The following is a 16,076-nucleotide window of genomic DNA, read 5'->3' as shown; positions in this document are numbered from 1 at the left end:
AAAATTCGCAATACTTTTTGAACACACCTCGTACAGATGTACCCTCAGGATACCTGACTTCAGGTACAATCTAGACATAACATAAACAAGTTAATTATTTTTGTACCCATAACGTCCAGTTGAATCAATGAGGTGTATTTGTGTTGTTGGGATTTAAATTCTACTTAGAAAACTGTTCGTGTTTTGATTGTGCAATACGAATAATATGTTAAATGTCTGTATTAAGTTAAATATCGCTACGTTTTGATTTAACCAACATGTCTCCAAATGTTTACCAACGTAACTCCTAAACATATTTTTTACCATAATGATGTATTTGGAAAATTTGTTTTTTTATTTTTTTATTTTTTTTTATCTGTATTATAGTGACTTTCAACTCATTTGGCTGGTTCGTCACTTTTACTTCCATTTTTGGAAGAATGTCGGGAGTGAGAATTGAACTCATGACCTTTAGCGTGAGAGGCATGGATGTTACCACTACGCCAGATCACCTCCACTGGAAAATTTGTTGGTTAATATAAGCAAATTCATAAAATTTTATGAACATGACGGTATAACACGACAAACATATTAGAAAGGCCTATTTACTATTAAAAAGACAATAAATTGGATTTTTTTAAATATCTCGCTAATGGCTGCATTCAGAAGGAGATTGAAAATGAGTTTTTTTGTTTCGAATCACATCGGGATTCATTATTGGTGTATAAAAATAATTGTTTTTTTTTTCCCAAAATATATTTGTTATTAAGGCACATGTGGCGTTAGCCTGACGGGGCCGGGAGTCCAATATTTTGACAAATTTTGTCTTACAACTATGTTAGTAATATGTAACTGATTACTCGCGGTTGGCTCGAGGTTAGTATTACAAGTGTTCTCATAATTGGTATGTTGCAGTCTTCTATGCTCTATACGTGTGCCCGACACGGGCTACTTCCTATTGGGATGCAGCTGACCATTAATCAGCAACGCTCCCTAGTCTGTACCCCTTATCTAGCGTGGTGCGTCTTTCTCGACTCGAGGAATCCAGGATAGAATGGTCACTAGCCGGCGCAATCATCAGTTCGTGTAGAGTTGTCATGAGCGGTACAACCTTTGGCTCTTGTTGAATGATCAGTGGACTGCACAACATTTGGCCCGTGCATCTGTAAAGAGTGTGTGTATGTATTGCCGCGACTAAGTAAAAGTTTATCGATCGCTAGGAGGGATATGAAACGGGGACACAACGAAGGAAACATCATTAAACGTTGACATCGGCGTTTCTGAGGAACAGGTATAGATGAAGCAGAAGATCAGGATCCCGGCTACCTAAGATATCCCGGACGGGGATATCCGATTGTCTGCCTTTTGCTCTCAGTGCTCTAGAGAGCTGAGAGCGAGCAGCATGGAACCGGATACACGACCAGACAACATGCTCGATGTCGTGGTAGCCATCGCCACAATCACAAAGATTGTTTGCTGCGAGCCCAATGCGATAGAGATGCGCGTTTAGGTTGTAGTGATTGGACATAAGCCGAGATATCACGCGAATGAAATCACGAATTTCGAGGTTTCGAAAATTCATAAAAATTCATAAAGTTGTTCTACAAAGTTTGTCAAAAAAAGTTTTAACATCTTGGACTTATTTTTTTGAATTTTCTACATGACTTCCATTCTATATGAAAAAATTAAAAAAAAGGAAAAATACTATTTTTTTTGTAAATAATAAAGAGTACTAATTACTTATAGTTTTTAAGATAGAAATAATCTAAGGTTTCTCTTACTAAAATCTATACGCCCTTTTTAAAGGTTACGCTTGATTCGAAAAATTTTCAATTGCTGTGGAAAACTCATATTTCCTCCAACCTAAACGGAGTATAAACTTTCATTCTAATCAAAAATACATGTTTTTAAAATCTGCATTTTTAGGATGATTTCATTTGGAATTGCACATAGCGGAAACGTTCAGTGTCAGCCCCACGGGGCTGTATATGTTAAAGATTTAAAAATGTTGAGTGTAGTATAAAATGTCAAATCTCTGATCATTTCAAAGTATGAAATACAAAAAAAATGTATTACATTACTTAGAAAAATAAGAATAAACAGTCTAATGAACCATTAACATTATCCTTGAACGAAAATCCACTCTCAATGGTCCTGATCTGTTCATAACTAAATAGACAGTAGAATATTGAGAAATTTGATCTACGCTACCCTTTGCACAATCAAACCCTTCAAATCGTTACCACGATTAGCTATTAGAATCTGATCAATAGAATTCCATTATCGCAATTATTGACTACAATATCATACGAACAGCAGCGATCTGAGATGCGGGTGAACTTTAACAGACGACGTTCGCTACCGGGGCCATTGGATTTATATCGCACAGCTAGATTTGATCCGTGACTAACCGACAAGACACTCGAAAGCAATAAACAATTAACTCAACAGCCGTACGGAGTCCAGCCAGATTCAAGTTCTTATAAATGAGAAGTTTCCACTCACCTGAATGAGCAATAGGAAGCCTAACGATGTAAGGCCTAATGTCCTCATCATTGCCGTTGCTGCCCCCGTTCAGGGGAGAGCCCAACCTCAGCAGGAGAGGACGGAGGCAGTGCTGACGCTGAAAGTAAAAAAGGAAAAAGATAAGAAAAGAATAAAAACAGATGAGTTACCGAAAAAGGAAAAACATTCCTGTTGTCGCCTCGAGTGACACGATGAAAAAATCGCGTCCTTCGGGGAACGAAAAGGTAAAGCAGCGTCAAACAAGTATGCCGATATTACTTAACAAAAGCAATCGTGGTAAAAAAATCGATAAAACCGGTTGTTTCACGGCTGGATTCGCTTTCGAGGAATAGAAACCGTTTGCCAGTTTGGAGACCCTTCTGTAAAAGTAATTATTTTTATGCTGAGTAAATTTCGAAAGGTAAATTCAAAAGCTGCTCGGGAGGTGTGAATGTGGATGCGGGACATAACTAACGAACAGATGAAGCGTGAGAAGTCGCTTATTAATATTTTTGATAGATACTTCGTCTCCACTTTTTCACCGACGAGCAATTGTATCAAAATTCTCGCTTGCATAACCATTTGGCGATAAATAGACTAGAACACTCAATTTTGAATCAACCACATATTGACTCATTATACGACGTTTTCATATTTTCGTTATTGCTCGATGCAAAATTCAAGAAGAATTTATACATTACTAATGTTCAACCCTGTGTTGCTGACTGATATTTAACTGCTGAACTTTCCGTTACATCCGGGAGTTTATACGAAGATGTGCTTACAAAGTTAGCAGGTACGTAGTCAAATTTGAACTTTACACTTCAGTTTAACGACGCAACTCTTGAAAATTGCCAAACAAAACATTACCTTTTGTTTGCACATCCAAAGTTTCCGTTCGAGCCGCTCGATGACATTATGAGTTCAACATACTCCATGGATCATAATTCAGCGCTTACCACTCTCTTCAAAAGTTCTGCCATTTGAAGCGCGCGCAAAAATCAATCTTCCCACGCGGGACCTAAAACAAATTGCGACAATTTGCATAGTCTGTGTACTCAGCCACTTGCAGCAACGATGACCTATTGCAGCTGATGGACGCAAACCGGTCCAATAAGTCTTCCCCCAGTAGTCTAGACATTTGCGATGGCTCAAAATCATTACTTGCAATTTGCGTACAACCAAAGGTAATATAAACTAACGGACAAAGCAGGGCTCAAACCGAGATCAGTCATCCGATCAGGCTGTGACACATTTAACGGATACCTCGTGATTACGACATGCAGTTCGATAAACCCAGCAGCAGCGTATTACTCGGCCGTAAAGGTTCAAAGTTGTTAATCTTGACATAATCCTGCAGCTCATTTGTGGTTTTTTTTTATTGTTCAAGTTCGGCTCAGCCCTCCAGTGAGATGCTTTCTTGCGCGTTTGAATTTTTCGAGTGAAATGTGAAATGAGGAATCTGGACAGTGGATTTCCTTGTTATATTGGGCTGCTTCTAGCATTTTATAAATATTCAAATATGAGTAAAACCCGATTCTCGATTTGCGCAGTTTCTTTCCAGAATATATACCAACTAGCGGTCCGGTCTCTTATTTTTATAAGCTTCCCACATAGTCATTGGAATATCAGTAATTCATGTATTTAAAATTAAAATATCTTCATCCTAAACAGAATAACAGAATAAGAAATTTGGCATACTTTCTCTACAAAAAAAGTACAAAGAATCATAACCGCCTTTTTTCGCCGCCTTTAAGAATAATTCAAGAATAATTCACAATTGTCTTCAGATTGATATATCATTTGCCTTGTTTCGTGTTATGTTTTCTGCAACTCGTAACGCTGTAACGCAATTACAAGAGATTCTGATAAAATAAATACTATTTTTGGCATTTTCTTTTAAAGAAAAGTCTCATTCATGATACTTACTGTCTCTTTGGTCTCAACATCTCGAAACGACAAAAACCCGAATTTTTCAATGATTTCGCCAAAGTAGTCTAAGGCATTTGGAGTTCTGTTCAGTATAAAGCAGAAGCGTTTGAAAATTTTCATGCGAAGTACTGGTAGTATGGGAACATCACTGAAACTTGAAAAAATGGAAATATACGTTCCAATAATTTCTGGTCGGATTTTTAAAAAGTTCGCAAACAATACACTAGAGTACAGTAGACATTCAATATGAACGTAGGTGGGTTTAAAAAGTTTTCACACACCCAGAAAAATCCTTGGTAAAAGAAGTCACCAAATATTTGGTAATGCAAACATTGGTAGAATGTGCATATTGTCTGTACATCTTACCAACCGTATGAAAAATGAATGTCAGATGCAATACACATCCCTACAAACGATTGATACATTTTACTACATGGTGTTGGTAATTTTGACGATTGTCATTCCTGGCAACCGCGAAGAAAATATATATCTGTCACTGTTTCAAATTTCACCGAGCAGCATTACATAAATTTGATATTGAGAAGAAATCTGTGACGCTGACAAATGGTGTGATATCAGCCATGACAAATGGAAGCGGCCCAGGAAAGGCTGCTAAGTTATATACGAAAAAGAAAAACAAGGTTCACAATGACAACAGTGCTAAGGTGGACCGAGGATCAATTGAAAGTACAATAAATAGCGCTGTGTTTTGTTCGTCCGCTGGAACCAATGAATCGACGGTAATGTTATATTTTCGTGATTTTTTTTCGGATGTTGGGAATAAAGTGAAGTGTTCGAGTATTTTGGTTATTGTTTAAGGTATATTTGAAGATGTATTTTCGATTTTTTTGATTGCACGAATTATGATTATTACGCTGTTGACAGTTTGATGATTTGAAATCGGTACCTTGCTGGTGGTATCGGTTCCGAAGCAACGGGGTGCCTCAGAACAAATTCCAATAAATATTTTGAAACTTTATAACAATTCCTAAAGCGTTACATAGGGGTTTTTGAAAATTCGAAAAATTGCCAAAACGACGGTCTTTTTTGTTAAAAATTAGTCATTTTTTATGAAAAATCGTTGTTTAGAAGCTCATAAAAATTGAAAAAATGAGATATCGAAAAACGGCTATGTAACGCTTTAGATAATTCATTTTTACAAGCTGATAAAAAATTCGAGTAGACCCTGAGATATCGATCACCACCAGTTGAAAAAACATTGTTTCGAGAAAAACGCGTTCAAAAATTCGTACAGTAATACTATATCCCTTGAGGTGATTTTATACTTTTGGCTGTAACTTTCCAACGAAATAAAATATCGAAAAATCCTAGGACCTAGGACAACATTCCTAAAAGCATAAGCTTTCCAAAAATGCAAAAAAAATAAAAATTCGATCAAAGTTGCCGGTGATGTTGTATTTGAATGCTACCATACGATTTTCATGGGATAATATTTGACAGTTCATTCCTTTACATTGACTTCATGGTGACAAGACGTCACTCATAGAAGCGCACTTTATACATTCGTCAACGGAAGAAATACAGGTAAACTTCGATATAACGTACATTTTACCTCGATATAACGTACACATGATCAAAGTCTAAAAAACATATTTTTTTAATATTTTATTTTCTGAAGGAACAATAGATTATCTGTATTTTGATACTAAAGCTTGTGTTGTAACTTTAGCCAATTCCGAAATACTACTGTTTTGTGATTCCGGATTCTAAATGAATCAAACTTCAATCAACAGAACGAAGGGAAACATCATGAGAAAAGTTGGCTTCGACTTCCTATTGATTTTATTCATCAACCTTACTCAAACAGCAACACAATAAAGTTAAATAAGCTACGTTTCAGAGTTCTTTATTATGCTTCGATATAACGTACATTTCGATACAACGTACAATTTTGAAAGTAAAATGTACGTTATATCGAAGTTACCCTGTACAAATGATTCTAAAGTTCACCTTTTTGAACTTCAGACAAGAATTCATTACAGTAGCGGATAGCACGGTGATCTGGCCGATTACCTACGTGCCAATCACCGATAATGGGACTGTTACTTTCCATTGCTCAGCCACACCATCGTCGGCGATTGTCTTCAAAAGCACCGCTTCGGCGATGGGAGAGTGGCAGATGTTTCCTGTGGGGGCTCATTAAAGAAACAATGTTTAAAAAGGGAAAACTTTGGTGTAAACGGCAACCAATTAACCCATTAGTGCCCAACGTATGAAATTTAATACGCAAAAATGCCCGTTTTTGAAAAACTGTTTTTGATTAAAGTAAAGTGTTAAGCGCATTTTAAATGATACCACATGACAATTTAAGAGTGTTTTTTCTGTCAATGTCATTTTATCAGTCATTTTTGTTGTTTTGTTATGTATTGAAGCTTGCAAAATTCGAGTTTCCCGCAAAAGTTAGTTGAAAAGTAAACATAACCTACACCTGGGCAGTAATGGGTTAATACTTGCTTTACAGAGTTGAGGGAAAGCTTCTCTCAGTGTTTACGTGTTTACGTGCAGAACTAAAATCGGGTGTTCTTCACATTTGTCGTTCCTTTTGTATTACGTTATTCTACAGTACATCGATTAGTTTGAAATCGAAACAACAAATAATATTTTCGATATGTTTCGGCTAAAATATTGGATAATCATTAGAACCATAAATAACTCCAACTTATTTATTCAATCTTTCAAGATGTTTGTAGGAATTGTTAAGTATGTACGCCCCGTCCAACTTCTATAATACCACCTTGAATATATTTCGTTGTAACACAAACAGTTAGAATTTCAGCAAGATATTTCCATACAATGTTGAATGCTTCACATGTCAATACTTGGTAATCTAGCCATTTCGGTTAAAAACCTGGAAAATTCGTTTTGGCATACTATTTACCAAATTCTGCAGAAAAGATTTCTCTATGTATTTCCATGTCTCCGAAATTGCGGCCATGAGTTTATCAACCGTGGTGTTCTGCTTTCCCTCGGCATAGATTTTGCGTACTAGGATCCCTTAAAGATTTTCAACAGGATTAAAATGTAGAAAGCGAGTCGGCCAGTACAATAAGTCAAGTTTTTGGTCCTGAATTGTCCTTATTGCTGGTATGTATAGTGGCATTGTCTTGCTGGAGTGTGATTTTTTTTTGCGGAGAGAAGATTCCAGAACATGTATGTAATCCTTGCTATTCATTTTGAAGGCACGAGCCTCTTCCAAAGTTCCTGGTTGAAGAATACTGTTCCTCCTTTTGTAAATCACGCCAGTACCCGTTTAATCCACCAGGACCATCCAAATTAACCTTTTTTTCGTCACTGAAGATAACCTAGCAAAGTTAAAAGTAGAAAAAAGCCGCCTTATATTGAAGAACTTTTCGTTGTGTTATATAGCAAAACATATCCTTTTGAAAATATTCTATGTCATAACATACCATGTCCCACTGTCGGTTTATGTGAGCTTTGGCAAAACTCAGACATCTTTCAACTATCTCACTATCTCACGTGTAACATTAGGAGCTTTAACCTTTTAGCCCTCTTAATGTAAGGACTTTTTAGCAAAACTTGTTTCCCAGGAAACATGTAAATTTAAAAATTGCTTCATTTGCATAAGTGATTTTGAGGAATTCGAAGCTGTTCTAACTACTTCCCGCTTATCTTCTTCTTCTTACCGTTTCATTGAGGATTCGCCAGATAATTGAGCCCTACTTGATGAGATCGTCCAATCTGACGGGCAGTTTTCTCTGATACCAACATTTTCTTTTTGAAATGCATCGATTTGGCATTTTCCAGATTTATATTTATCAAAACAACTAAAACAACGGAAAATGCAACTGGTCTTATACAAACTTGTCTCTTGAAAAAACAAAAAAAAATAGTTTACGCTCAGCACAATTGTATGCTCAGCAATTGTGTTAATCCACAATATCTTTGAAAACACAGAGAAAATCGATTTTTTATTTCTTCCCCATTTTGCTGCCCACTACACCTACACACACCTAGATAAAAATATTTACGTAAAATATTATAATACCTGAAAGCTGTAGCTTCAAAATGATGTACATCCCATCGATATGCTTAAAATTTCCGACTTTGCACTCTGTTCGTTTAATTTTTTTGTCGAGTTTACATTTGTTCTGTACATTTGTGTGCTTACCTAATCGTGCTGTTAATAACGGGCAACTTATGCAGTCGCGAGAATAGAAACAACGAAACCAGAATATTTGCAACTTAAACTCCACCCTTGCACAGTAAGTACGCGATCGCTAGCGTATAAATATTGTATCATTTCTGAAGAAATTTTTGTTATAGGCGAATAACTCCCAGATTTTAATATTAGTATTACATATTTTGATATTAGGAAAATTTTCACTTCCCATTTGGGGGTCATCGAAGGAACATCGTTGCCGGCGAGCGTCGTGCGAGAATGAATTGTGTTTCTCATTCTGTTCGTTTTGCGTCATCTTGGTTTCCCCCTCGAGATGCGGACGCGAGTGAGTACTTCACTCGCTGTGCATCTGGCGTAGCAGCAACACGTCAAGCCGAGCCATGGCAAAGAAGGTCTAATCATGTTTTTCGCCCCATTATGTAGGGAAAAATCAAGCTAGGCCACCATCGCCTACTCACAAGGAAAATGATTCTTCTGCTAGAATGATATGTGTGATTTAATTTCGCGTTCCAGTCGCAAAACTGCTTATTCAATAAAACGAATGCGTAGTCCTACGTCCGGTCGTGTCTTGGATTCAATCCCCTATAATTTCTAAGACCTCCAATTGCGTCGATTGTTTCAATTGCGTGCGATTGTTTTCATGGTCTCGGGACCAAGGGCGCTATATTTTTTTTATATTTTTTTCTGAAAAGCTCGATCATCTGAATCAGTCCAGTAGTTCAAAAGTAATAAAAAAAGTAAAATAAAAAGTAATTCATTTCCGGAAAAAAGAGAAATATGATTTCTCTAACCATTGGTTAACTTTGAAAAATCATAACTAAAAAACAAAACAAAAATATGTTATGTAAAAAATTCTCAGCTTTCCAGAAAAAATATAAAAAAATATAGCGCCTTTGGTCCCGAGACTATGAAAACAATAAAAAAAATACAATAAATAATAACGAGAGCAGGATTCAAATTTTCTGCAGGTATAGTATTTTTTTCAAAAAAGGCCAGGCTTTGATTTTATATGTCAATCATTTGAATCGGTTTAGTAGTTCAAAAGTTATGAATTTTAAAAAAAAGGTATTTTTGGAAAAAGGAGGAAAAAGTTGTTTTTTCGGACAAACCTAAAATGAGAATGGCCACCCTACTGAAAAAAACGGGTCTAATGTTTCGCGAAAAAGAACAAAACTATCACTTTTCACGAAAATCTGAGATCCACTATATCGGTTTGGCATGGAATGGTTGTATATTCGTAAACGGCTCGAAAAGTCTTCACAATTATATTGAACTCAATTTTTGAGCAATTTTGATAAACCAATGTTTTATTTACCGATTTACACTTTACATCTATGCGTTTCATTCGTTTCCGTATTCAATGTCTCGAAGTTTATTGCCATGAATGTGAAAAAACTAGACTACTTTATGGTATAACTGCTAAGGGAAATACATACAAATAGATTTAAAACATTTTTTATACATTGTTGATTATGTGAATAAACATTGGTCCCAATAATTCCATAATAAAAAAACGTCTATGCGATGAAACCATATGCTAGACGAAAACATATAAATAAAACAAAAATATATAAAACTTATTTCTCTTTGTTATGATTCTTGGATTTTGGCATTGAGAAAAGAGTCTTGATCAATTTAGAAAAGATCGTTTTATGTTTGTTGGTTTTTACCAAAATAAAAACACGTCTTCCCATCTGACATCACTGATCACAGCGAGAGAAAGTGACAAAAGTCTTTCCAGTCTACCAAATAAAATGTTTCAATAAAACTCGTGTACTGGAATACGATATTTTGCTCGTCTCGACAGTGACTGGAGCCGAGACAAAACGAGACGAATTGTTCGATTGATTAGGATCGAATACTCATGCATTGCAGAGCATTCTCTGACATGATTTATTTTGGGGCTTCAAATATGTCACTTATTGTCCCCTTGTGATTTACGATAAACCGATTTCATCGATGTTTTCTTCAGTTTTCGTTGTCAATGATCTTCCTTACAACATCTCTAGCCTCGCGACCTTTGTTTATACGTTCGGATCATTAGTACACTTGTGCTCTTTAATAGGGTATGGTTGGCGTAACACTTTTCCAACACTCCCGATCTTCAGTTGAGGAATAACAACAAAATCAATTGCGGCACCTACTTCAACTTCTTTATCCACAATGAAAATCGTTGTGATGCAAAAAACTGACGTAAAAAGGGCAGATTTACACAGAGTACGTTTATGAGAAGGTGTCCTGGACTCGAAGTGTGTCCGACACGATTCACGAATTATGAAAACATATCCCACAAATCATCATTCCATCGATCCCCAAGGGATGTGACTATTCGGAAGACATGACTTCGATTATTTGGACAGGACCTCAACAGCAATACTAAAAACATGTACATTTGCTCGCTTCACTTCAGTCCAGATTGTTTCATTCATATCGATGGCTTGGAAGTACAATATTGTCGAAAACTGATACAAACAGGTAAATTTGAACAAATCCATATTATAGTCACAATTATTACACAAAAATGTTTATTTTTAGCTGTTCTTACTGTCAGAAAGGCCAACGATTCTCATGCCTCGGGAAATGAAAACGGACGGCTCGCCCAAAAGTCTTGATTGATATCAAGCAAGAGTAAAAAATCATAAATCATCCATAACATCCGCGGAATTTGTCCAGTTTTCTAATGGGACGAAACATGACTATCCCGAGAGGGATATTCCGTCAAATGAAATCGGGAGCAGCACTATCAACATCTCTAATGAAAAACCTAGTGATTCTGCTAGTTCTGATAACTTAATTCAAGCACTGCAGTAGGAGGTATCGGAGAGCTACAGAGAGCTTCAGGAAGCTAAACTCTGAATTACGGAACCACAATTTCCCCTAGGTTTTGATTAGAAAAAATAACTAAATAGATTATCTTTACGCAGCAATTAATAAATGTATACATTTAGCTAGAATAGAAAAGAAATAAACTTATTTAGACAAATTCATTATACCGCTCCATGATACTTGCAAAGCTAACACGTCACAGCCTCACTGTCACTGATGCACTAGTTAGTCCAGACTACCTTGTCATAAACGTACCCTGAGATTTACTGATAAAAAGCAAAACTGACACTAGGAATGCAGCAACCAAAAAAACAGACGGGTTTTGTATACCCAAAAATTATCAATAGGCTCGAGCCTAAATAAATAGATAGGTCTGGTTAATCTTAAATAAACAAAAAAAAACATCTTTATCGCACGATCCTTATTGAGGATCGTGTGAGTCAGATAAGGCCGGTCGATGCCGGGCCTAAATAAATACATTTCTCCTGCACGATCCTGTTTGAGGATCGTGTGATTTATAGCGTCTAGTTTTAAGATAAGAAATTTTGGTTTATGTTTTGGTGTTACGATAGCGGGGAGCTTATCGTAAGATTAGGTTTCATTAAGAGGAATGAGAAAAATAAAAGGGAGTTGTCTCCTGAAAACAAGAAGTGGTGTTTTCTTGTGTTTTAGAGTGAAAGAAAGTGCCTGTGGCCGCCGGTCCGCTACATTGTGGTGACAGCGGAAAAAAGTGCTTATAAGTACAGGGCCAATTTCTGACTGGTGAGTTGCAGTGTGTGGAGTGCAAGAAAAAGAATTGGGTCTCGCTGCGCGTGCCAGAAGTGAAGCCGTAAAGAAGAAGAAAAATTGCTCCGTTCAAAAGAAGACTAGGGTTTTCTCCAGCCAGCAATCAATTAATCAATTGGCATATGGTTATAGTTTTGTGTTACTTCATTGATAAACCCTAGAGTGTAGAGAGAATAAATTCCGTCATCATCCCGTGGTGAAGAATACAGTGGCAGGTCGGCACCTACGGTTAGCTAAAGTTTGATAAAGTTCCGGTGAACAATGAGAATCTTATATAAAATAAAAATTATAGAGTTTATGCAAATGTTTGAAAAAAAAAACAAAAACATTATATTTACAAATATATATTATATTTACATTATATTATATTTACAATTAGGAAAAATTCAAAAAAAAAAAAAAAAATACACATTCATATATAAAAAAAAATCTATTGCAAAATATATATATATAAAAAAAAAGAAGAAGGTTGATAACAATATTAGCAGGTAGATAGGAAATCTAACCTTTCGAACCAATTTTAGGGAAAACTCATCTAGTTTCCCCTAAAACTCATTGAGTAGGGGGATATGCAGCAACCAAAAAAACAGACGGGTTTTGTATACCCAAAAATTATCAATAGGCTCGAGCCTAAATAAATAGATAGGTCTGGTTAATCTTAAATAAACAAAAAAAACATCTTTATCGCACGATCCTTATTGAGGATCGTGTGAGTCAGATAAGGCCGGTCGATGCCGGGCCTAAATAAATACATTTCTCCTGCACGATCCTGTTTGAGGATCGTGTGATTTATAGCGTCTAGTTTTAAGATAAGAAATTTTGGTTTATGTTTTGGTGTTACGATAGCGGGGAGCTTATCGTAAGATTTGGTTTCATTAAGAGGAATGAGAAAAATAAAAGGGAGTCGATAGTGAGCCACGCTGGAGAACGGTTGTCTCCTGAAAACAAGAAGTGGTGTTTTCTTGTGTTTTAGAGTGAAAGAAAGTGCCTGTGGCCGCCGGTCCGCTACAGGAAGACGGATCCACTTGTTCGATACTCTCTCAATTACATCAATGAATAGTAACTGGAAAATTTTACTTACAGAGGCATGATACTCTCATTCAAATTTCGACAGAACGTTTTCTCACCCGATATATTCGGATATTATGTTACAAGACATCGAAATTTTAGTATTAACTTTTCAGTAGACAGCCTTTAAAGGGGTTGATGAATCGCGTGGTTTTGTAAAAGCAGCTGAAGATGGTTAATTTATGATTCATTTTTGCCCTCGCGAGAACAATATACAAGCTATCGCTATTTGTTTTCTTATGGCAATGGATCCAATGAACCGAGTATGCATCGAGAAGTTCTTCTTCTATTTTGTAGTGTTGAGAATGAAGATCGAAGTTCATTTTTTGTTTTATAAGGCTCTCTTACCCGACGATGAAGAACACTTCATTTGCCTGGTGTACGCCCGGTGCCGACGGATGTGTACGAAACTGTTACTGGTTTAATTTACGAGCCAATGTTCTACGAATATTAGTTTAAAGTTCAGGACGACGTCCAGATTACTGCCTTTTTTGCATTTGTGTTTACCAGTATCTATCACACGATAATCACACTATCACACGTAAATATTCTTCTCGACAGCCATCAATTTGAAATTATCGATGCGAAACAGCTTGCTATATTCCAAACAAAGATTAGCTTTGTTCATGTAGATCAGCAGCATAAACACTCCAAGGTTTGGCTATCTCACGAATGGTTTTGTGCATCGTGGTGACCGTGGCAGTTAGAAAACATCTATTCCAACAAAACATCACTTTTTCGTACTGTTATTGAATATGCTCGTCTGTATTGTTTGCTCATATATTAACACTTACCACACATCACATTCCCGATTGAGTTGAAGGACACTTCAAATATGTATGTTGTGAATCTTCGTAAAAATAAGAACATGAATCTGAAAATTCAAAATTTTTTATATCCTTGTGAAATTGGTGTACATACGTCGCAAAAATTTATTATTGATGTATATGAAAAGTAAATCAATTAAAACACAAATCACCCAAACGATACATCAAAGACAATGTTTAGAAAATACTAAACACTTGTAATATCCGCGATTGATGCAGATACTCTTCATCACTTATTCATATTACGTAACCTAGTGTTGAGCAGAAATATATACTCATACATATTCATACGTGAGTATTAATTAGCTGCTTCGGTTAATACTGATCATTATCGTACATGTGATAATTAAATTAACGTGTCAATTGTCGGTGGTTATCTCTTTCTGTATCCATAACATGCGTGCATACTAAATAATCGAATTGCTGTCGTAATAATTTAGCCTAAATTTCGAGATTGATTAGCAGACTCAGTGTAATGTAGGATTTCCGGACTACCCCGCTTACGTTTGGCATTGCGAAATAATCTTTTCGCAAAGTGAAAGATATCCTTCTCACCACGACTTAGATAAAATTCAACACAAAACACAACAATCATGTGAATATTGGGTTTATGATTGAAACTCACATTCTTCAGATGACAAAAATGGCTGATTGTGTCAATTCTCAGGTATTAACAAGTCATTCACTCATAAACATAATTCACATCCTTATTGGGACACCATCTCAATTCTACGAAGAACGCCCACGTGTTCGCACGACACCGTTTCATATACAAACCTCTTTGATGCTCCGCCTCTTCGATTCATTATAGCAAAATCAAACGAATCAACGCCACATTATGCTTAACTCTCGAACTTACCCTACGCCGCATTGAGGCCCGATGGCGACAGCCAAGAACCGAAAAATAAATACCGCGATCGCGATAGCATAAAATTGGAGGAACATTCACGCCATTGCCATAAATTTGAACGCAGGTATCAATGGGAAATCCCCTTTGCTGGAGTGGCACAGAGCGACATTTGACATTTGAGTACGCATCGATTGCAGCATCTTCGATGGTGAATAGAGCGTATCCTGCCAGTGCAGATCACGGTGGAAGCCAATGTGGGGGGGGGGGTTCGGAGCTAGCAATTTGCGGATCTAATTACATGTGAAGAAACAAAGAACCAGTCGATGACGAAGATTGCAATAAAATTTGCAATTTGATTGCTGTCATACCACATGGTGTGCGTCGGAAGATTTGCGCCATGAATTAATTTATCCCTCTTTTAGATGTGACGATTCTTATTGATTTAGTATAAACTACTCTGAAGCCGTGGATACAAAATAACCGCGTTAACCAATAAAACTTCTCATCGATTCCAAGTGGCCTCATTTTTTTCGTAAAGCAAAACCCACTCCCAAATTGAGGTACACTACACGATAATTAATCATCGAAACGATTCGCAATATAAAATGACGCAACTTCGAATTTCGATGAAAACAAACATAAATCCTACATAAAAAATGATGGAATGATCATGCCAAAGGAATTGACTCGCGTGAAGATTGATCTCCAGTATTCGTTTTGATCGGTCTTTCGCACGCATCCAAAATGAGATAATCGATAATAGCTCGCTAAACCACTAGGGCAGCCTAGGCAGCCTCGATTGTTTTCAATTTGTCAGTTTCATTATAACACGTTGTGGGCCTGTGCCCTGTAGACCCCGGAACGTGCCATTATTGCCGAGAAATTGATGCGAATGCTGCTCGCTGCCGGCGTTTTTGCATTATGTTGCGCGCGGCTTTTTGAAGAGCTTGTCGTGTGATTTTTCGCGATGATTGAGCTCGCACCTATGAAAGTTCGTCAAATGCCGACGAAGTGCCGGAAAAGTGGGAAAGTTCATGGCACCATCGCCGAGCCGTCACGTCACGTACCAACCGGCGACCTGCTGTGGGTTTGGGAAGGTGAGGAAGATTCGCCGCGTGAAAAATTGATCTGCGATTTTTTC

At 36.8% G+C, this 16,076-nt stretch overlaps 1 protein-coding gene across 3 annotated transcripts in view; it reads right to left on the bottom strand.

The window, feature by feature from the left end:
• Positions 1-16,076, bottom strand: part of LOC129775195 (mucin-2) — a 159,948-nt gene that overhangs the window by 50,251 nt on the left and 93,621 nt on the right. For all 3 annotated transcript variants that reach the window (XM_055779581.1, XM_055779582.1, XM_055779580.1), the window contains one exon: positions 2,485-2,602. In XM_055779581.1, the coding sequence (XP_055635556.1) occupies positions 2,485-2,535 (51 nt within the window). In that variant the 5' untranslated portion in view covers positions 2,536-2,602. The remainder of the gene's footprint in view (positions 1-2,484; positions 2,603-16,076) is intronic.

This window comes from Toxorhynchites rutilus, chromosome 3, assembly GCF_029784135.1.
Source record: "Toxorhynchites rutilus septentrionalis strain SRP chromosome 3, ASM2978413v1, whole genome shotgun sequence".
Classification (NCBI taxonomy): domain Eukaryota; kingdom Metazoa; phylum Arthropoda; class Insecta; order Diptera; family Culicidae; genus Toxorhynchites; species Toxorhynchites rutilus.
This window is presented reverse-complemented; position numbering and strand designations above follow the sequence as displayed.